We start from the raw sequence: 21,008 nt of genomic DNA, 5'->3' as shown, positions 1-21,008 counted from the left end.
TATGTATCTATATATATATATATATATATATATATTTATATAAATTGAAACTGAGCAATATAGATAGATTTCCTTCGTGTGTTACCCCCCACCTTACGAATTATTATCTTTGGACTACACAAAACCTGCTGTATATGTATTACAGTTTTGAATGTACACACCAAGACATGGTACTTTCCCTCTGAACTAGCTGTCTTACAAGATATTGTAATGTGTAGGGAACACACGGGGTCCATTTGTAGCCAGCGGGCCACTTGGGTGCACTTTGTGCATATGTAATTAGCACCATTAATGGACTTTCCTTGAAAAGAAAAAATGTGATGCACTTGTCTGAGATGTAGCTTTGAGTAAGATGAAATTTGACTGTTTGTAGCAAATTTGTACAAAGTGCCTTCAAGATAAAGAAACATTTAATTACACATTTAATGTATTAAGACCATTTTTGATTCACGATGATGTAACCAAAATTCTGTTTTATTTCAATATCGTTGGTTTCACATGGAACAAAATGAAGACCCAGAATACACGTGATGTGAATGAATGAACAATATGCCTTAAGAATCAGGTAAACCAATGGGCTATGTATAATAGCACTTTATTGCCCAGGAGGAAAAAAAAAAAAAAAAAAAATCAAAAAGTTGCCATTAACAGTGTTAAAAAAAAAACTTTCAAAACACATGAAATTCTTATGTGATGAATTCAAGAAACACTGAATGACATTTGAGCCCCTAGTCAACAGTTTTCATGAGACATTGGTGAAACTTGTCAATTAAAATGTCATTTCACGCTAATGGCAATCAAAACGTAATATCATACAGCTTCCATGTAACTTACCTGTGAAGCATTGCTTCTGTTTAAGAACAAAAAAAAAAATTCATAGTATTTTTGCAAGTAGTTTGTTGTATATTCTAAATAAATGTCTATCACTTGTGAATTTCTGTTGTTTTTTTTGTCACATTAAGCAGGAGCTCAGCTGCTAGTAGCCACACAGATGCTCATTAGAAAGACCACCGGTATTTCCTCAGGCCACTTGGAAGTCGACTGGTAGTGTGATGATGACGATCATCGTCATTGTCGATGTCACTTTGATTGTGTCAGACCAACCATAGAGGCACTCAGATCCCACAGCCTCTTGGCAGCGTCATCATCCAGACCCTGAGGGGCGGCTGTTTTAGGGGCGCAGTCGCTGTAATCAGCGCAGAATTTAGTGTTAAACACACAACTCAACCTGTTCCTATTGTGCCGATTTAATCACAAGAACAAGTTATCATGATGAAAGAGGATGGGAATCACAGGGTATCTTATAATACACCAATACTGAAATTTTATTCAAGATTGTGGTAATTCAGATAATTCTGTGATAAGCAATATATTGACATATTTTTTTGTCTATTAAGAGGAAAGTGTACCACAGCCAGCAAAATAATTTTTCGAAAAAGCAGGAATAAATCAGTATTTCTTATCTATTCACTCAATTATGAAGAACTTTCACTTTCTTAAATCTGTAGAAGGTAAAGATTAAATGTGTTACAGGATTACCAACTGGGCAAAGTGGGCGACTGAATGAAGGCCCCAGATCCCTGGTGGCCCAGGTTCACTGTATGTGCTACTAAAGCACAATATCTACTAACAAAATAAGGGTCTTAAGATGGGTACTATTATTAACTGATCTTGAGATCCTGTCTTGAAAAGGATCCCTGTACTGAAAAACTAGTTTTAAACCTGCATTAATCAATATTTCTATAGTAAAAATAGATCAAATGACACCCGTGAACGGGGCGCTCAGCTCTCTGGAGTGTTTTAGATCATTGTTTTGGTTTTTCAGCCAGCAGCTCTGCTCTCATCAACTTAGCTTCCACCTGTAGCAGGCAGCTGTTCTCAGCAAAATGCTCTGATAATCCCACTGTACACTACCTGTCCAGCACTAAACAGTAGACTGACAAAGTTAACAACTCGCTGGCAGACACTGGTGAACATAGTGGAGAACATTTAGCAGCTAAAGAGACAGATATTTCCCTCAGGAGTCAGTTGAGAGAAAGAAAGAGCTAAAGGGAGAGTGAATATTGGACCTAGATTTATCAGGTGGTCTGAAAGCCGACTCCTAATGAATGCAAACATTGTTCCGTGTCTTCGGGGTGAGTTAATAGGCAACTATTTGCCTACATGTTCACCATAACAGGCCAATATTGTGTTCAGTTTGTTCCACTGCTCCCAAGTGGCCAAAAAAAAAATCTAAAAATCTAAAAATCATTTCAGCTTCAAGGAGATACCAGACTCATATGGTATGCACAATGTTCTTAAATTTACTTGTGTTTGATTAAAATTACCACAAAGCAGACCTTGTATAATAATTTACCATAGGAATTCTCTACAGAGCGCACAGACACAGGAAGGAATGGGTGTTAAGAGGAGCCCAGCAGCTTACTTTTGCCCTTGTGCCCCCACGCAGACACGGCTGACACGGTATCACGGTACACTGCATTGATATTTATGGTCTAAACTCTGTTCCATGACTGACCTGTAGTACAGTCCACTTTTGTTCTGCAGACTTTCCTCCACAGCACAGTAGATGGTGGTCTGAGCTCCTTCTGTAGGAGACTTGATGAGGAACATGAGCGGCGTATATACAACTCTCTTCCACAGGGGCATTGTGGGCCAGAAGTGCCGGCCGAGCTCAGTCCGGATCACTCCAGGGTGGAGGCTGTATGTTGTTACCTCGGTACCTGCAAAATGACAAGACGTTGGACGTAATGTATTCACTCTGGGTCACAACAGTGCACAATCAAAGAGTCGACGGAGGTGTAGACAGACGTGTTTAAATCCAGCTTAAAGTCTGATGTGAGACATAAAAAGTTTCAGTACCTTGTAGTCTGTTGGACAGCTCCCTGGTAAAGAGGACATTAGCCAGTTTACTTTGTGCATAGCTCTTCCAAGGGCGGTATTCTTTCTCTTGATTTATGTCATCAAAATAGATGTGACCTGTTGCATGAAAGCAGAACACGCTTATACACGGATGTTGAATTTAACATTAGATACAACTGAAAGGGTGACATTCTCAAGAGGAAAACTGCACCTCTCTCATGAGCTAAACTGGAGACATTGACGATGCGGCTCGGAGCTGACTTCTTCAGCAGATCCAACAGACAGTTTGTCAGCAGGAAGTGACCCAGGTGGTTCACCCCAAACTGCATTTCAAAGCCGTCCTCAGTCTGCCATTTTGGACAGCCCATAACACCTGAAGGTAAGAATATCGGTGGAAGTCTGTTTAATTCTTCAGTTTCTCTTTACTGCCTCAAAGCTGCTGGAATATGATATATCACACAGGGGTCAGACGTGATTTATGAATCTACCCGCATTATTGATGAGAACATCCAGTCGCTCTTCACTTGCGAGGATGTCTTTGGCTAGTTGTCGCACTGACTGCAGAGATGCCAAGTCCAACTTTTTGACAATCACGCTGTCATTTCCGCTCCTCTTCCTCACATCCTCTGCGGCTTTATTAGCTCTGTCCAGGTCTCTACAGGCCAAAATGACCTTTGCACCTGTGACAAAGCAGCAAGAACTTAGTTAGTTAAGTTATAAATTAAATTAGATATTACAGGCTAGAATACAAAACCCAGGTAAATCACTAACCCCTTTTAGCCAGGTCAACAGCTGTTTCTTTGCCAATTCCAGTATTGCCCCCAGTGATCAAGACAGTCTTTCCATCCAGCCGGGCTTTGCTGCGACATATTCTACCCGCCATCCATTTCTTCACACCAAAAAGTCCCACTCCTGTTAAAAAAAATGAGAAGGTCACGCACAGTTACAATCATTAGTCTCCACCAATCACAACCCCCCTCCAACTCACAAAGAACTATGACAACTCTTTACAGCTTTTTATTTTGTGCCAAAATACATTATTGAACACTGCCTTCATATCCTAAAGATTTTGAATTCAAACTACTAGCAACTCTTAAGATGATCAATTACTCATTTAAGTCATATTTCATCCAAAAATGCCAAATATTTTCTTGAAAAATGACTAAAACTGAAATATAAAATGATAATAATAATAACGTAATCATTTACTGTTTCTGTTGTGGTCTTTGTTGTTTTTAAATTTATGGAAACAGGCAATTTTAAGATGTCATCGTGGGCTGTGAGTGTTGATGGTCATACATTAAATGATTAATCCATTAACAAACTGGTTTCACGACTGAAACACATCTTTGTAGGCTAGGTCTACAAAAACTCTATAGAAATTCTTTTTTGTGTGCTCTTATAAGTCTATTTTATCTGGTTGTATAAATCAGCCTTGTCTTTCTATTTGTTTCTGGTATTCCATGTGTTTCAACCTGAGCTTTATTTTGTATTTATCCTCGATAAATTAATTGTATGCCAAAACTGGGTTACTGCAGTCTTCTATCTATCTATCTATCTATCTATCTATCTATCTATCTATCTATCTATCTACATTAAAGACTGTGCAGTATATTATGAATCATTAGTGAACAGGTGAGTAAGTGAGTAAACATAAATTACCTGTTACTGTGAGCAGAGCAATAGTTTTAGGATACTGGAAAGCATACGATCTCATCGCTGTGAATGTCTGAATTGTCCTACTCATCCCAACGCTGCTTATACCGTTGGATTGATCCCGTCCCTGTTAAAAGTCCGATAAGAGCTTCCCCACCGTATTTCTGTTCAGACACAATCTTTCTCTCGCATGAGCTGCGGGGGTTACGGCAGACTAACGGCAAGAGACATGACAGCAGTGGCAATAACAGCTACATAACACTCTGGCCTCCACCAGGAAGTACCGCCCACAGACACTCTGGAGAGGAATCCTATTGGTTCCCCCCCTTGTTGATCAACTTCTAAACGATATTTTAAAGCGAAAGGCTCAACCTGTGCCTCGGGAAGCACAGTGCATCTTTTCACAATATATTTAAAAGAGCGTTAGCCACAACAACAACAACAAAAACAGCAACTACGATAATGAATTTGAGCGAAATGCAGGTTAAAGGTTTACAAAATAAAAAGAGAAAACCTACTGATTTTAAAGAGCGCTTCAAAAAAGTTAAAAACATTAAAAAAAACGGCGCTAAAACAATAAATAGCAACAAAATAAAATGAGAAATTAAAATTAAATAAAAATGTATAAGTACCAATAGCACTTATCACTAACATAACCATTGGGACCATCATCATCTTAACAATTATCATTTTTCTAAGATTGAGCAAAACGGAACACAGTCAAAAAAGGGAACTGGATTAAGTGATGTCAGATTTTAAGTAAAAAGAAGCCTAAAAAGGTGAGTTTTTTAATACTTCATAGCTTAGTATCATATCAACTACTATAAGTAGTCAGGGGCAACACATTTATAGACAAGTCCAAGAATCTTAAAATGTATCCTAAAATATACTGCAAGCCAGTGATTATGACGATGAACTATTTATGATTGGGTTGGATGATGATGGGTGATTCCCAGGTTTTATGTTCTTCTGTCGCTTTTTTTTTGGTTTCTTACAGTATTTTATTTTATGTGATCACGCCTGGCGATTTAAGCGTGTGTTTTATACATTAATGTGATGTTTTATGTATTTTATTACGATGCACATATCTTATGGATAAGTCTGCGTGTGTGTGTTCCGTGTTTCACCTGGCTGCAAGACAAATTTCCCTCTGGAGACAGTATGGTTAAAGATGAATTGTTATTATATAACATAGATAGATAACTAGATAATGTTCCAAAAGCAATTCCGACCTATCCTCCAGCAGAGGTCACCAGAGGCTCACCAACACAGTCTCAGTGCCTTCTGAAGGACTCCAGTAGGTGGAGCAAATTCACCAAATTAGGCCCCGGATTGCCTTTTATCTTCTTTACAGCAACAGTTCCCAGTGATGTCTGAGAACACCGTGAAAGTACTCAATATAGCATCAAATTATATCCCAAACTCCTACAAGCAAAATTAAGCTGTGTCTCTGCTGTTGTACAAGCAGACAAAAGAAGAAATCCATCTGCAGCACCAAGATGACAGTAATAACGGCATCACAGCGACAGATGTAAATTAGAGCCTGATAAGAGCTGCAGCTGAGCAACTGACTCTTGGAATAAAACATTTAGTTCCTTGCTTATTGATGAGAGTAAAGTTTTAATGTGTATAATCAATAAATCATCTCCTTACTCTGGACTTTAAAGCACAAAGGAGTAGCCAAATGAGTCTGGTCGGAGACTGAATGTAGAGCTTTGGGTTTTCAGGGTGACGTGAGAGTGCCTGTTATCGCTGTGGAGAACTGCTGAGTGTCTGTGAAGGGGCGCAGCATATTGACATGTTGACATACCATGAGTTCAAAGGTTGCTGTAAAGTCTGAGGATTATGTAATTGCCACTTTCCCCTGTCTGACCGCATAACTGCATTCTGCATTACAGTCTCATTGACCTTCACTGACTCTTTTCTACAACCTAATCTATAATGTTATAAACTCTTGTTGAAGGAAATGTTGTTACAATAACACGTTGTTATTTTTCATAAAGCTCAAGATATGGATATCGCACTCTTATTAGGTCTTTGTAGTTCTGACATTTGTCAGTGCAGGCCCCCTGTTCACAAATGTAAGAGTACTTCAGAGGTGACCTGGCTGTCTCTGTTGCTGGCTCACCACCAAGCCAATCATGTGACTGAACTGCACACTTCCCAGTCCTTCTCCCAGTATGGTAACCTTCCCCTGCTAAAATTAGAGGGCCCTCTGCTGAGACATTTTGGAACGCAACTGTCCTGAACCCGTCTTGCAGATCATTTGGGATCTCAATGAATTTCATCATGCCTGTCAATTTTGTAATGTTTACTTGATCTAACTCCTTGTCCACTTTAGGGAGAAGACTTTAGGCTGTTCTAGTTATAAAATAAACCCCTTGAGGTTTTGCTTTTTAAAAAAAATAAATATATATATATATATATATATATATTGCTGCGAGCAAATCTCCTCAACTGACTGAAGTTTCTGATGTGAATGTACTTCTGCACAATATACATCTAGCAGCTTATGCAGATTTGTTTGCATGCTAATAGTGGTCTTTGAAGGTCCCTCTGTCTAGCTACATATTTCACACAACAATATCTGCAAGATCTATATATTTTCTATATCCGCACCTGTTATATATTTAATAAGCCGAACAGTGAATAGTTGACTTAAAACTTTGTCATAAGGTGAATTTAAATGGGCTCTTGTCTAATATTGCAAGGCTTCCTAGCAAGTGTGTTGCATTCAGTAATGTAGTGGTTAACACTTTTAAACAAATCAAGACATGGCTTAAGGTCAGTAAATTGTCTAAAAGCAAATCATCAAACAATAGGTAGAATTATTTCAGAAAAAAACACAAAATTGTATTTTTGTATTTTGTTTGTTTGTTTGTCTTTTGATCCGTATTCTTGCAACTTACCTCTTTGCATTTTTATGTTCTCTTTTTTTTCAAAAGTAGAATTGTTTCAGTACAATTGAATTTCCACAAACACAAAATTGAGTGTCACAAACATAAGACAAGCCTGTTAGGAAATGTGTTGGTAAGCTTTTAAAGGGGCTTTAAAGGCCGCCCTTATTAAGGGGGACATCAACGATCTTAAACAAGATGTTCAGATTGTTCGTCACAGGGAGTAGCCTGTCACTCAGCCTGTGAAAAGAGTTAAACAATGTCTTCTGTGGCTCTGGAGGAAGTTTCCCAAGATTTGATGAAAATAACTCTGCTGATGTCACCGGGGTTATTTGGGACTGGGCTTGCATGGAGATTACAAATTTATAACAGAGGGTCTGCAGGAAAGGATCAGGAGTCAAGAGATGATGCTACTGATTTGCATTAGTGGAAATGTGGGGTCCAGTGTTTTGGGGGCCTTTACCCATACCCGAGACTAAATGTCAGGGTGTCTCTGCTTCTGTTGAATCGATTGTGATTGTCGTTTTCTTTTTAAATACGTCCGTTGTCAGACCCACAACTTTATGGAAGTGGAAAACTAAAAAAAACTGGACTGCCGCTTTAAGGTGTCCAATATCCATTGCACATCTACATTTTTTGTCTCAAACCTGCTGTGAGAACCAATGTGCCAAATCTCTACAGTCATTTCTACGGTGCGTGGGAGTATGGGGCTTTCGAGGAACCAAAATTTCAATGTGTAGACACCGGTGATGGCAGACGGTGACTTTGGACTGGGATCGTCCTGACAAAAGAAGCTCAGGGTTCACCCTGCGTTGGACTCCCTGTTTGGCTGAGCGGGGTTTTAACCGCGATGTTTCGGTCCCTCCTCTGGGTCTGTGTGACTCTGACGTAGGGCTCAGCGTGTCCCGCCGGGGAGGGGGGGGGGGAAGGGCGGTGCTGCTGCTGCTCCTGACTATATTGCGGGGACCCACGGAGTGGTTTGCTCTCTCGTTCCTTTGAGCTTCGTCGAGTGTTAACCGCAAAGTGACTCGGGCCGGGGAGACATGGCTGGATATTTGAAAGTCCTCAGCTCTCTTTCGAGGTCTGCCGGTGCCGCTTTTTCCAGAAACCCCGCGGTGCTTGCGCCGGCTGCAAACTGCCAGACTTTGCAACAAAGAAACTGTGAGTGGAGAGAGCTAAGCGGGGTCGTCCTGAACATCATAATGTTGAAGGTTCACCGCTACCTTTGTGATACCGTAGCCCGGGTTGCATTTGGTAAACTACTGTAATATCAGCCTATCAAGAGAGCGACAAAAATCGGCCATCTGTTATAACCCGGCGGCGGCGCCGAGCTAACGCAGCCATGCTAGCCAGCCTGCGCGCGCTGCTAGCCAACTGGGATGCTGCTTATGGTTCTGCTGGTTTTTCTGAGCCCAGGGGCAACGATGCTCTTATCGCTGTCCAGTTTCTTAATGGTTGTGTCGTGGCTGGTCGAGCCATAGGTTGTTTAAACAATAAAGCGGCCGTAAACGTCGAGAGAGATAAGGGCCGAGACAACGAAGCGACGGGTCGGGGAGCGCTGTCTTTGTCTCACCCATCCAAAGTTTGAGGAACAGTTCAAGGCGATGTGAAGATATGTGGCAACAGAAATGAATGAAACAGTCGAGGTAAAAAAAAAAAACAAGGAGTGTGACTGGGCAAGTTTTACATCCCGTTTACACTCGAAAAGAAGCAAAGAAATCAAAGAGGATCAAATTGGCGGTGCAAAAAAAAAAAAAAAACTGGCAGCAGATGAATCAAATATTTCTTTCAGTTTTGTGCTGTCTGTGCGGAAATGTCATCGCTCGACACCGGGGCAGAAAGTACAATAACTGTCACTAAAAATCAAGTCCAGTCAGCTGTCTAAATCGAAAATGACGAGCTGCTCTTCCGCCACAAACACAACTAGTGCAACACTGACTTGGAAAACTTTTGCCAAGGTCAGTCGACGCATACGAGACTCCGCTATAGAGAGCAATGGCTGCCGCTGCTAGTGCTCAGTCTGCCCTACATAATATTTTCCATTTGATTTACATCCAGGCCGCTGCTAAGAGCTGCACATTTGACCACTTCTGACCCTAGCATCTAACTGTAACTTGCTACTTTTATGTTGGCTGCAAATTTGACTTACAAAAAAAAAAAAAAAAAAAAAAAAAGAAAAGAAAAAGTTCCAGGAGAACATAAAAAAATTAGTTGCTGTATTGTTTAAGATTTGGAGCAAGGATCCAGATTTATCACTTGGGCTCCGCAGACATTTATAAAATTACATAGCATTTCAGGTGTTGTAGATACGAGTCTCCATGCGAACCAAACTTGCCCCCGACCAGTAGTGGGTCAGTTGAAGGGCACTTTGGCCCACGGTGTGATTGAATCAACATGTCTTTTGAGCTCTGCGGTTCACCTAGCTGTCAATGGGGAATGGCAGTTGCCCAGTTTGCACCAACAGGAATGTGTCAGGTAGATAAAACAGCTCATGTTGTCATAATTAGGTCTGCTCTTAAATGCAAGTTATAAAGAATCCTGGAGATACTTACAATAGGTATAAAATGTGTTTAAACACTCACCCATGGCAGCATTTCACTGTGTATTTTTTTTTTTTTTTAGTGTTTAATTCAGAATTATCTGGGATTTAAATCCTGCCACAGTCTTTGAGACGACAATAAGATTTTATCAGACCAAGAATGGAAGATTTTTGATGTTGTTTGCTTTCTTTTATTGCAGTCATAAGTTTTGTTGTCTGCGTTAGCAACTCTTCGCTGCAATTAAATACCCCTTTGAATTTCACACTGCTTGTAAAAGTGGCCACCAGCCTGTTTATTGGCTCAGAGAAGAAGAGAAGGTGTAACGCTCCCGTCAGTCTCCAACTTTAGTTTGTAAACTTTGAAGCCTCGCATTTGCTTCTATTTGTGTCTATGGTTGAACAGTTCATTAACTAACCTTCTCACAAATGTCTTCAATCTCTCCCGTAGCATGATTTTAGTCAGTTAGTTCACTTAGTGAATACCTTTTCTTGGTATAGGATTAAAGCAAAGAATTTAAGGTCTTCCTGTCTATGTTGAAAATTAACCACAGAGGGCACATAGGGCCAAAGGTTATTCCGGTCATCTTGTCAGGACACGCGTTGTTTTAATTTCTTTGACTACTTGCCTCTAATGTATGGTACATAGATAATATTGAGCACCTAGTAAAGACCTCAGTATCCAACCTCACAGTTCCGTTTTTAAAATTACTTGTAAATCAGTTGTAACCCTGTTCTACCGACAGGGTATTTGAGACCGCTAAATACTGAAAGTCACTGAATGCTACGTCCAATTGTTAGTCTTGTTTATGTATTCTTTCATCAGCTATTTCCTCGGTTTAAACTGTAATTTGTTGTTGTTATACTGCATTTAGGTAAATTTCTTGTACAGCTGATTGAGTTATGACTAAAGTTCATGAGTAAGCCATCTGAGAAATTAGATTACTAAAAAAATTTAAAAGGTTTTGTAGAGAAATGGGTTTATACTGAAAGTAGGGTTTAATAAAGTATTTGTTTGGTATGATCACTTATCCCAGGCAAAATATTGCCACCAGTATGAAAACATTTTGAACGATACCCAGTCCTAGTCAAAATTAAGTCTACACTAAAAGTAATTGTTTATTTGTTTTCTGCATTTTACATTTGCTCTGGTGTTTAGTATTTTGTTTTAAATGGAGACAACTATTGTCAAAAGACAAAGACTAAGCAATGGATTGTAGTATGATCTCCTGTGTAGTTCTTCGGATGTACTAAATCATATATGGTTGGTTATTTCTGCTACGGCCCACCTTCGTCTCAAGCTACGGGTGCAATAGGAAAAGAACATCTTGCAGACCTATCCCCAATGCATGTGCGGGTGATGTGGCAGGCAGGCCCCGCATGACTTTGTTTCAGCTCGCCCTTCAGCGTCCAGTTTGTTGATATACTCCCAAGTTGCATAACCAACTCAGCTCCCTCTTGCGCTCCCCTCCCCCCTGCGCTGTGATAGTGGGGTCCTGTTTTTAACAGATTTAGGTTGGATGAGTCAGAAATATGCCAACCAGTAGATGTTAATGACTTACCCATGATGCACTGCGGCAGACACTCGGCTGTTCCTGTAGTAGATAGAGAATGACAAAAGCTGTTACTGAATTTACAATAATCCAGTTCATCTTCTCTACTCACAAGGTACTTATTTTTCCTGATCATTCCCCTTATTAATGTTTATATTTCTGCCAATCTTTGTCATGAACGTCATAAACAGTATGAGCAGTGCAAGTTTCTAGTCTAATTGATAATTTGATATTGTTTTCAATCCTCAATACATGTATAATCAATAATCTGCCAACTACTTTCTCGATTAATCATTTGGTTTATAAAATGGTGAGAGATGCTCATCAAAAAATTTCTAAAACCCAAGGTTATATCTTCAGATTGTTTGTCCAGCAGATGCTACAAACACTAAAAATATTCAGTTTACTTTCGATTTCACAGAGAAAATCACCACAGTTGGTGTTCAGTCGACTTATCAGTTCACAGGTTATTGTCAACATGATGTCAGGGACAGTGGTTTCTGGTTTCAGTTTTCTGTTGTGCAGTAAATTCAGTTTTCTCAGAGGATAAAATTACAATAAAACTGCTGAAAAAAAATGGTACACACAGTTTCCTCTGTCACATGATCTACTGGTCAAAAATGGCAAATTCTCCTAAGAAGGCCCAAGTGATGACTTTTCAGTTAATTAAGGACCATGTAATGACCCTCATATGCCAAAGTCAGTTCAATGGCAAGAGAGGTCACCAGCATAAATTAAAAACAGGAAATTTTGTTTTTTCACAATCACCAGGGCGGGTGACAGATACTTAGAAATACTAGTAGTGGTTGTCCTGCCCAACTAAAGAAAACAGAAGTTCACTCTGACCAGTAGAACGGAGATACTAGTTTCTCTTTTGGTTTTTCTTTCAGTCTGCTTTATGCTATTGTGTAACATAATCGTAACAAAGGTCACAGCATAGTCTTTGGTATGAGGTTATTTTCAGTGCTTCATGGTCACCATTTATCTGTACTCTACAGGACTCATGTTTCATGTTTGGAGCATGGGAACCGAGCGCAAGCTGTTTCGACAGGTACTTACCAAGGCTTCATAATTCCAACTGGGTCAAAGGTCTTCACAAACCCATGTGGATTTTTGATTTTTACTATATTGATTTAAAAGTCTTGTCTTTAAGGAAAACCAGACACCTTATGTTTTTGTTTACTTGCATTACTGTGGGAAGGCTTTGGCAGCAGGGGGGGGAGCATCAACTTGGCTGGGAAATCTGAGAGTCACTTAATCCTTTGCACCTCCCCCTGTACTTTTCTATTCACTGAAATGATCCTGCTGTCAGGAACACACTGAGCAGAATGAGAGCAGATATGATTAGAGATACTAATCCACGTCGATGCAATTGTAAAGCAAAGGAGTTAAGTGACCACTCTCTCAAAGTCGTCGTTGGCATGGAAATAAAAAACAGTTTGAGTGTTTTTAGTTTAGATGTGTTTGAAAATGCTAACTTAGGAAAGTGTTTGTTTGTTTTTAAACATGAGTAATGCATGAGGTTTGAGAGAGGTGGGGTTTTTTTTTTTTTCCCTAACCGTGGACTGCACATAAAGAGTCAAATCAGTAATCACCTTAGCAGAGATGTAACTATACACCTTGGATCGGTATTTTTGTATTTACCAAATGTAATTTATAAGTAGGGTTGCAACTACAGATTAAAGGTGGAGCTTTTGGCAACTAGTCCCACTATAGAGCAGTGTTTAAGTAAGCAAGTCCTGATTTGCTTGTATCACATGCATGTACACAAAGGGCTCAGTACTATTTTTCTGAGGCCAGATTCAGACTGCTAGCTGGAAACAAAAAACATTTCCCCATATAACATTTGCAAATGTTTTATGAGGAAGAAAATGTATTAAACATGTTTGTTAGACCTACATAATGAATTTTGGTTAGAAACACCAAATTTAAACTTTTTTTACAGGAAAACTCTGCAATCTACCTTTTTTTTAAATATCATCAGTATATCTGTTCATATATATATTGATTTTAGTATTTTTCAGTTCACTGATTATTTATACCTTTAAAATCCAATAAAGACCAAATGCTTCAAAATCCCAAAAAATTAACTTTAGCTCACTAGCAGTCAGAAAACCCAAAGTTGACCTCTTAAGTGCAAAGCAGGCAAAACCTCACATTTGAAAAGATGTAGGCAGCAAATGTTTGCCATTTTACTGAAGCGATTAAACCGTAATTAAAATCTTGTTATCACCAGGTAAAATGGTTGAAACATTGTTTAGATATTAACATGGCAAGGAATGGCAGTAATTCCTGAGTGAAGTTGAAACAAGTAGTTTGACAATTACTTATTGGCAACATTTTTGATAGTTAATGTTCTCGGACTTTGGTCATGCAAAAATGTTAAACATTTTCTGGTTCCAGCCTCTAAAATTTGAGAATTTGTTGCTTATTTTTGACACTTCATAGACTGAATTATTAATTAAGAAAATAATAGGCAGATTAATCAATAATGTGAATAATCATTTGATGCAGGCTTAGTTATTATCTGGCAAAAGGAAAAAGGAAAAAAAACACTGCCTGTCCTCTGCAGATAACCTGAAAACAGGATCGATCTCTCTCATATTTTTCTGCAATTAATGTAGTTTCCGGTTTTATTATTGATGCTCAGCTGTCTTAAACTCTAACATTAATACTTGAACCCCTCTGTATGTATGATTGACAGATGCCGACAAACGCATCAAAGTGGCCCAGCCGGTGGTGGAGATGGACGGAGACGAGATGACCAGGATCATCTGGGAGTTCATCAAAGAAAAGGTGATATAGTGGCGTTCCAGGGGCGGAGGGGCAGACACACAAACACTGGTGTGACACTGAGCACGGCAAGCCCACGCTTTCTGATGCGCCTATTTTTATAACACAGACTAACAAATGATCGTGAGGGGAGGCTTTTGTGGTAGGTTATATATGTATGAATGGTGTGGGGGAGGGGCTTTTCTGATGTTTTCTGCAGTTGTTGGCTGGCTGCCTCCAGGAAAGAGCTCAGGAAGAAAACATGGAGAAGCATGAGATATAATGCCTGAATGTTTTCTGACGTTTGATGAGGAGTTGTATTGTCCTGTTAACAAGCCCAGTGATCCCAGAATCCATTGCATGGCGGGTTTTTTATTTAGTCTCAGGAAAAAAAGACAAATGGTTTTGTAGATGGCAAAACATAATACTCCTGTATTTAGATCAAGTTGTAGATGCTAATTCTTATTTTGCGTTTGTTTTTGTTTGTGGTCTTTCAGCTCATCCTTTCCAATGTTGATGTTGAGCTGAAGTATTTTGACCTGGGTCTGCCGTACCGTGACCAGACTAATGACCAGGTCACCATCGACTCTGCCCTGGCCACTAAGAAGTACCATGTGGCGGTTAAATGTGCCACCATCACACCCGACGAAGCCAGAGTGGAAGGTTGATTAAACTATTCTGACACTACAAATGTATAGACTTGCACCCATTGCCTTGATTTTAATAATCACCACCAGTCAAATGTTTTGGAATACAGTGTAGGGGACAACACAAAGTATATTTATCTTAATGTGAGCATGTATACAATGCCAGCATCCAGTGTAAGCTAAACTGATTGAACTTTAATAATCTGGGTGCTTGTCTTTTGAAGTCCTTTAAATACAAAGACTGAAGTAGAATTATTTTACCCAGTGGAGGAAACCTGCTGTTCACAGCAGAGAAAATACAATATATTTAGAAGACGAAGTACACAATTTTAAAAATGTCCTTGGAAAGTGGGAGGAACTCTGATTGATTGGAATAAAAAAAAAAAAAAAAAGAGCTAAGCATAATTGTATTGAAAGGACTATAAAATGAAATTTCCAGTGAGAAGGTTCTGTAGGTTGCTACACAGGGCTGACTGCAACATCACTGACAGCAATAGTCAGTTATTTCTGCTAGGGCCCACCCTCCTCTCAAGCTACGGCTGCAAAAGTCAAAAGACAAGTTTGCTGCTCTACTAATGGTTTACGAAGGCATAACAACTGCTAAAAAAGCCCAGTCTGGGTAAGAAACAAACTGCTTTAGAAACACAGACTTACACAAAATAAAATGCCAAACATCTCCAATTTCACTTACTGCATACCTATTTGCATTACAACTGATTAATTGATTTATTAATGCACAGATGTTTCAGTCAAATGCCCTTCTTCAGTGTGCAAATTGGCAACAGTACTCTTTACAGTGAGCATACAGCATATTTCATTTGCAATGTTGAAATGTAGGATGGTCAAAAACATTGGTTGTGTTGTTTGGTGCTCCATAGCATGTTTTTTTAAAGTAATTTCTATGTTGTTGTTTTTTTTACATATAGAGTTTAGCTTGAAGAAGATGTGGAAAAGCCCCAATGGAACCATCAGGAATATCCTGGGCGGCACCGTCTTCCGTGAGCCAATCATCTGCAAGAACATTCCCAGGCTTGTACCGGGCTGGACACAGCCCATCACCATTGGCAGACACGCCTTTGGGGATCAGGTGAGTCTCCCGTAAATGCTGAAGAAAACGTAGCAGTTCAGCGCTTTTTAATTTTCAGGGCCAAAATTTCAAGATTGATATCAAATTTCTTAAAGTTAATTAAACTTGCTGTGTTTCTTCTACAGTACAGAGCAACAGACTTTGTTGTGAACCAGCCTGGCAAATTCAAGATTATCTTCTCACCTGCTGATGGCAGTGCAAGCAAGGAATGGGAGGTCTATGACTTTCCTGCGGGTGGCTGTGGAATGGGCATGTACAACACAGATGAGGTGAGCGTATACTTAAAGGATAAGGCTGGAGATACTCTAAATTTTTTATTTTGTCAAGAAAACACGTTAAAAAAAACCCAAACTGCAACAGTGTGTCAATCCCTCTCTGAATACTGTGACTACCCCACTGTGTCTGTGGCTCCCAGCCCCAAGTCCCTTTGTTCCTGCTAAAGATGTAAATCTTGAAAAATGGGTCAGGAGTGAATACTTTCATTTTTTTTAAAAAACAGGTAGGTCACTGTAGTTTTTAGAAAATGTGGGACACAGGACTAAGTAGTGCATTTGCTGGACTATTTGCTGCAATTGATTTTGTGCACTATTAGATATGTATAGCAGCAGGACAATGTGTGTGCAATGAACTCTAAATAAACTGCAGTGCCCATGTTCATCATACACAGAGGAAGATGTCATCCATCACAACTATGTGGCTCACTGATATATTTTTAATAGTTTTAGACAACAATGGATCTCTGTGGCTCAGAGAAATGAGCGATATCAAGATTTAGCTACACAGAAGATATTTCTTAGTAGGATTTTGGGGGATTCGTTGACAATAAGAAATGATTTAGCTTTTAAGTTTTTGTCACTTTTAAGACAAAAGATTCCCCTGTGCTCTATAAAAGTGTTGGACAGTTGTGTCTCTGGATAAAATACAACAAAGTCCTGCATACTTGAGTAAGATGCTTGTCAGATTGAAAAGTCTGTTTGCTAATGAAAGTACTTTAGGTATAGGCTTCAGAAAGTGTGGGGCCTATTCTTTGAATTTGCTTCAAACTTGCTTCATTCTTGCATTTATTTGGATTAGTTAGTACTTATGCAGTTATCCCTCATATTACTGTGAGACTACAATACCATAACTTTTTGTAAAAATTGACACAGCAATTGTTGCAGTAGGTTAACCTCTTTTCAACCTGTGTTGCTACTGTTTTGTTTGCCTTCATCGGAGCGGGTCTGTTTGACGTAACAACATCAAGGGTCATAGTAGGTGACTCTCAACTTGTCAAAGGGAAGGTTGTTAACCTTTGTATTACTGATAAAACCTAAAGCAGTCATGAACTGTTTGTATTTTTCTTCCAATAGTCTATTACAGGCTTTGCACACAGCTGCTTCCAGTATGCTATTGGCAAGAAGTGGCCCCTGTACATGAGCACAAAGAACACCATTCTTAAAGCATACGACGGCAGATTTAAAGACATCTTCCAGGATATCTTTGAAAAGTAAGTGTCCTCTCTTCGTGTTTGATTGGTCCCCTTTTTTGCTGCATAAATAAACTGGTATGAGTTTCTGTAAAACTTCATTTTTCTTCGGTGTCATTGGTGACGTAGAACACAGTAGGAATATTAAACTAAAAGAAATGTATTTGGTTTATTTTAATGTACTGTAAATGCAGATAATGATTACAGTTGTTAGGTACAGTTTTATAGAAAATTAGGCCATCTTTTCACTTAATTGTTGTTTAACACGATAAAAAAGTAACTTTAGTTTATTTTGTTCTTTGTTATTTACAGGAACTACAAGCCTGAGTTTGACAAACTGAAGATCTGGTATGAGCACCGGCTTATTGATGATATGGTCGCCCAAGTGCTTAAGTCTTCTGGAGCCTTTGTGTGGGCTTGCAAGAACTACGACGGAGATGTTCAGTCTGATATCTTGGCACAGGGTGAGATATTTGGAAAAAACTTCTGTCTCTTCTTTGGAAATGATGTTCTTACAAAATACTGAAACCTATAAGTGTATGAGATGCTTGCCAGTTTTCGAGCAGTTGTCGGTTGGACTAAAGCAGGAGTTTGTTTCCTGTTTTAGGTTTTGGCTCTCTTGGACTGATGACATCAGTTCTCGTGTGCCCCGATGGCAAGACCATCGAGGCCGAGGCTGCCCATGGCACTGTGACCAGGCACTATCGCGAGCACCAGAAGGTTGGTAACCATCACAGTGTTCTCAGTCCTGTGGCTCTGTATTAGAAAGCATTGCAGCTGGGCAATGAAACGGAAAATGTGAGAAGCCAAAATATGGCAAATAGCAAATAGACTGTGTAATCTGTGGAGTTATACTGCCATCATGTGGTGAAAATTGAGAATGAGATGTATGCATAGATTCCTAAACTAGTATATAACTGATGCTCTGCATTCGTGAAAATTTGAAAGAATACTCGTCTTGTAGCTAAAAAGCTAACATCCTCAACTGTACTTTCAGGGAAGGCCGACCAGCACCAACCCCATTGCCAGCATTTTTGCCTGGACCAGAGGCCTGGAGCATCGTGGCAAACTCGATGGCAATCCCGACCTTATGAAGTAAAAGAAATATATAATATAGCGAACATACTGACCCCCTTGGATTAGACATGGCTTTTCTAAATGTCTTTGCTCGTCTGCAGGTTTTCCCAAACACTGGAGAAAGTGTGTGTTGAGACCGTTGAGAGTGGTACAATGACCAAGGACCTCGCAGGCTGCATCCACGGCCTGTCCAAGTAAGTTCATTTCAATAACGTAGTGGAAATACCCGATAGGGATCTTCATCCACACAGTGTCATGCAGCATGTCCATGAAAGCACACCCTTAACATGTTTAGTTTGAAAGGGGTCATCAGAGCATCAAATAACTTGGGCGTACTGCATGGTTACATAAACGGCATGTTTTACCTGGAAGGCTTCTGAAGGTGTAAGGAACAGTCTCGCCCCAGAGACCACTAAAAATAAGGAGTGGAAAGCTTTTGTTACCAATGGGACATCACACCTTTTTAAAATAAATAAATAAATAAAAAAGTGTATACTAAAAAGCATGAGTGAAAGTTTCGTGGATATAAGGTTCCTGCGTTCCATGGACCTATGTGTAAATATTTGGTATACAAAAAATAAAATGGGAAGTCATCACAAACATCATCAAATATTTCCTTTTAGTCTGTTTGGGGTGGGGGGGGGGGGTACCGAACATATTAATAGTTCCAGTCTCTTAGTTGTGAGGATGTGCTTCCAATTGTAAATTAATCATCTGTGTTTTGGACTGTTGGTCAGACAATACAAGAAATTGGAAGATGTCACCCTGGCTTCTGAGAAATTGTAATGGCCGTTTTTCACTCTTGTCTACTATTTATATACCAAATGGTTTAAGAAGATAATCTGCAGATTTATCAGTAATACAAATAATCATTAGTTGCAGGCCCAAATTGAAGTCCATGGAGCATCTTCATGTATTGGGACATTAAGCCTATAATGGCACCCGTAAATGAATAATGTTTGGTGCTTATACTGGCTGATTTCCTTCCTTTAACTTTAGATGCAAATATTCCCTTTGATTAAAACCACCCCCATCAGTCTGAAACCCATAAGATGGTGTTTCTTACCCTGATTCTGATCTGCCAGCATGTAATACAGGTTGGTCCCAAACATGCCCTCATCTTCAAGCATCTTTGAGAAGTTTTATACCTCTCCAACAGAAGTATTAATTTTGCTCCTGTTCGTTTTTTAGCCGAATATCTTAAAAACATTACCAATATCAATGAGGTTTGGTGAAAGGTGAGGCCATGGTACAAGAAAAATATATCCCTTTTTTTTGTTGCAGATGAAAATGTGTAACTAGGAGATTCTAAAGGATGTTTAGTATCATGAAATATTAATTAAGAGCGCATTTTTGCTGATTTCAAATGAGCAAATGCACATGAATGAAGAACAAACTGCACGTAAACTGCATGACTGTCCATCTAGATCCAAGTACAGATGAAAGATATTTTTTTTTTTTTTTTTTTTTTTTAACTTTTTATTACGCCCTTATTTAAGGGTTGGGTAGCCCTGGTGGATGTGCTCTATATACTTTCTTGTTCACCACCTTGTTTCTGCACATAACTGGTGTCTGTAATAGATTATCTGTAAGTTGCACTGGCCTGTTCACATCTTTTTTTTTTTTTTTTTTCTGTATAAGCATTTTGCATCCATTGGGCATTGCAGCACACACATCTGCCAATGATTGGATGTTCTTTTTCTCAGTGAAGATACTGTTCTGTGGAAACTAGAGACCTGTAAATACAGGACGTCTTTTTTAAATAGTACAACTGTCTTGAAGTACCAAGTCATACTGCGTTTAATAAAGTTGCTAATATCATGCATCTCGCCAATCCAAATGTTTAAGTAATAATAATGCTTTTATTAACCAACATTCATAAATGCTAAACCCTAATAATACAAATTTTCCTGATTGTATTGCTATTGTGTTTTAAAGTCTGTTTAAAAAAAAAAAAAAGTATTGAATTTTTTGATCTGCTCTGTCTTGTCTTGCCTTCTCAGTGTTAAGCTGAATGAGCACTACGTCAATACTACAGACTTCCTCGACGCCATCAAGACAAATCTGGATAAAGCCCTCGGCAAGTGAAGGACTTGAAAGAATAGTTAGCCTGGAGATGGCAGTGTCACTCTTCTGTTTTTGTACCTCATTTTTAACTTAAACAGGTCAATAAATCCACAAGTATTTTGCCTGAAGGAAAAAAAATAATGTATTGTCTATAGGATTAGGTAGTGTTCTATTAGGTTATTAAACAGTTGAGAGATGTCTTTCCACCTGATGCCTCCCTCACAATCTGTCCCCTCATTTGCAAGGTTTTATTTTTGTATTCTGAAGTACTGTATTCAATACTGTGTAATGCCTTGGGCAGGACTGAAGCCTGTGTCAAACATATTTGCCAATAAAACCCTTGTTTGACCCAAAAATAGTATTTTTGTTTTTAAAAAACAATAAAAGCT

General features: G+C 39.1%; 2 protein-coding genes across 3 annotated transcripts; one reads left to right on the top strand and one right to left on the bottom strand.

Annotated features, from left to right (window-relative positions):
- Window positions 1-474: 474 nt before the first annotated feature.
- On the bottom strand, window positions 475-9,076 carry LOC120793779 (retinol dehydrogenase 13-like). 2 transcript variants are annotated; one of them, XM_040134169.1, is made up of 7 exons: window positions 8,989-9,076; window positions 3,634-3,774; window positions 3,351-3,542; window positions 3,074-3,235; window positions 2,863-2,979; window positions 2,519-2,723; window positions 475-1,186 (listed from the first exon to the last, which is right to left on the bottom strand). In XM_040134169.1, the coding sequence occupies exons 1-7, from the start codon at window positions 8,990-8,992 to the stop codon at window positions 1,081-1,083; spliced, it is 927 nt and encodes a 308-aa protein (XP_039990103.1). In that variant the 5' UTR covers window positions 8,993-9,076; the 3' UTR covers window positions 475-1,080. The 2 variants fall into 2 exon arrangements, with proteins under 2 accessions (XP_039990103.1, XP_039990102.1); XM_040134168.1 differs by lacking the exon at window positions 8,989-9,076 and adding an exon at window positions 4,525-4,779.
- idh2 (isocitrate dehydrogenase (NADP(+)) 2) lies at window positions 8,366-20,975 on the top strand. The gene is made up of 11 exons (XM_040134167.1): window positions 8,366-8,576; window positions 14,209-14,300; window positions 14,774-14,939; window positions 15,850-16,010; window positions 16,136-16,279; window positions 17,360-17,496; window positions 17,788-17,939; window positions 18,083-18,195; window positions 18,473-18,570; window positions 18,654-18,746; window positions 20,556-20,975. Exons 1-11 carry the CDS (start codon window positions 8,459-8,461, stop codon window positions 20,638-20,640), a joined length of 1,359 nt encoding a protein of 452 aa, XP_039990101.1. The 5' UTR covers window positions 8,366-8,458; the 3' UTR covers window positions 20,641-20,975.
- The last annotated feature ends 33 nt before the right edge of the window (window positions 20,976-21,008 follow it).

This window comes from Xiphias gladius, chromosome 8 (genome assembly GCF_016859285.1).
Source record: "Xiphias gladius isolate SHS-SW01 ecotype Sanya breed wild chromosome 8, ASM1685928v1, whole genome shotgun sequence".
Taxonomy (NCBI): Eukaryota; Metazoa; Chordata; class Actinopteri; order Istiophoriformes; family Xiphiidae; genus Xiphias; species Xiphias gladius.
Note: the sequence above shows the minus strand (reverse complement) of the source record. Positions and strands in the feature narration are given on the sequence as shown.

What these genes read in the sequence shown, in the direction of transcription:
- LOC120793779 (XM_040134168.1), bottom strand. Translation starts at nt 4,609, where the DNA reads ATGAGTAGGACAATTCAGACATTCACAGCGATGAGATCGTATGCTTTC. An exon ending in TGCTCTGCTCACAGTAACAG is followed by an intron (nt 3,775 to 4,524) that starts GTAATTTATGTT and finishes TTTTTTTAACAG; the next exon opens with GAGTGGGACTTTTTGGTGTG. An exon ending in CAGTTTAGCTCATGAGAGAG is followed by an intron (nt 2,980 to 3,073) that starts GTGCAGTTTTCC and finishes TTCATGCAACAG; the next exon opens with GTCACATCTATTTTGATGAC.
- idh2 (XM_040134167.1), top strand. Translation starts at nt 8,459, where the DNA reads ATGGCTGGATATTTGAAAGTCCTCAGCTCTCTTTCGAGGTCTGCCGGT. An exon ending in GACTTTGCAACAAAGAAACT is followed by an intron (nt 8,577 to 14,208) that starts GTGAGTGGAGAG and finishes TATGATTGACAG; the next exon opens with ATGCCGACAAACGCATCAAA. An exon ending in GGGAGTTCATCAAAGAAAAG is followed by an intron (nt 14,301 to 14,773) that starts GTGATATAGTGG and finishes GTGGTCTTTCAG; the next exon opens with CTCATCCTTTCCAATGTTGA.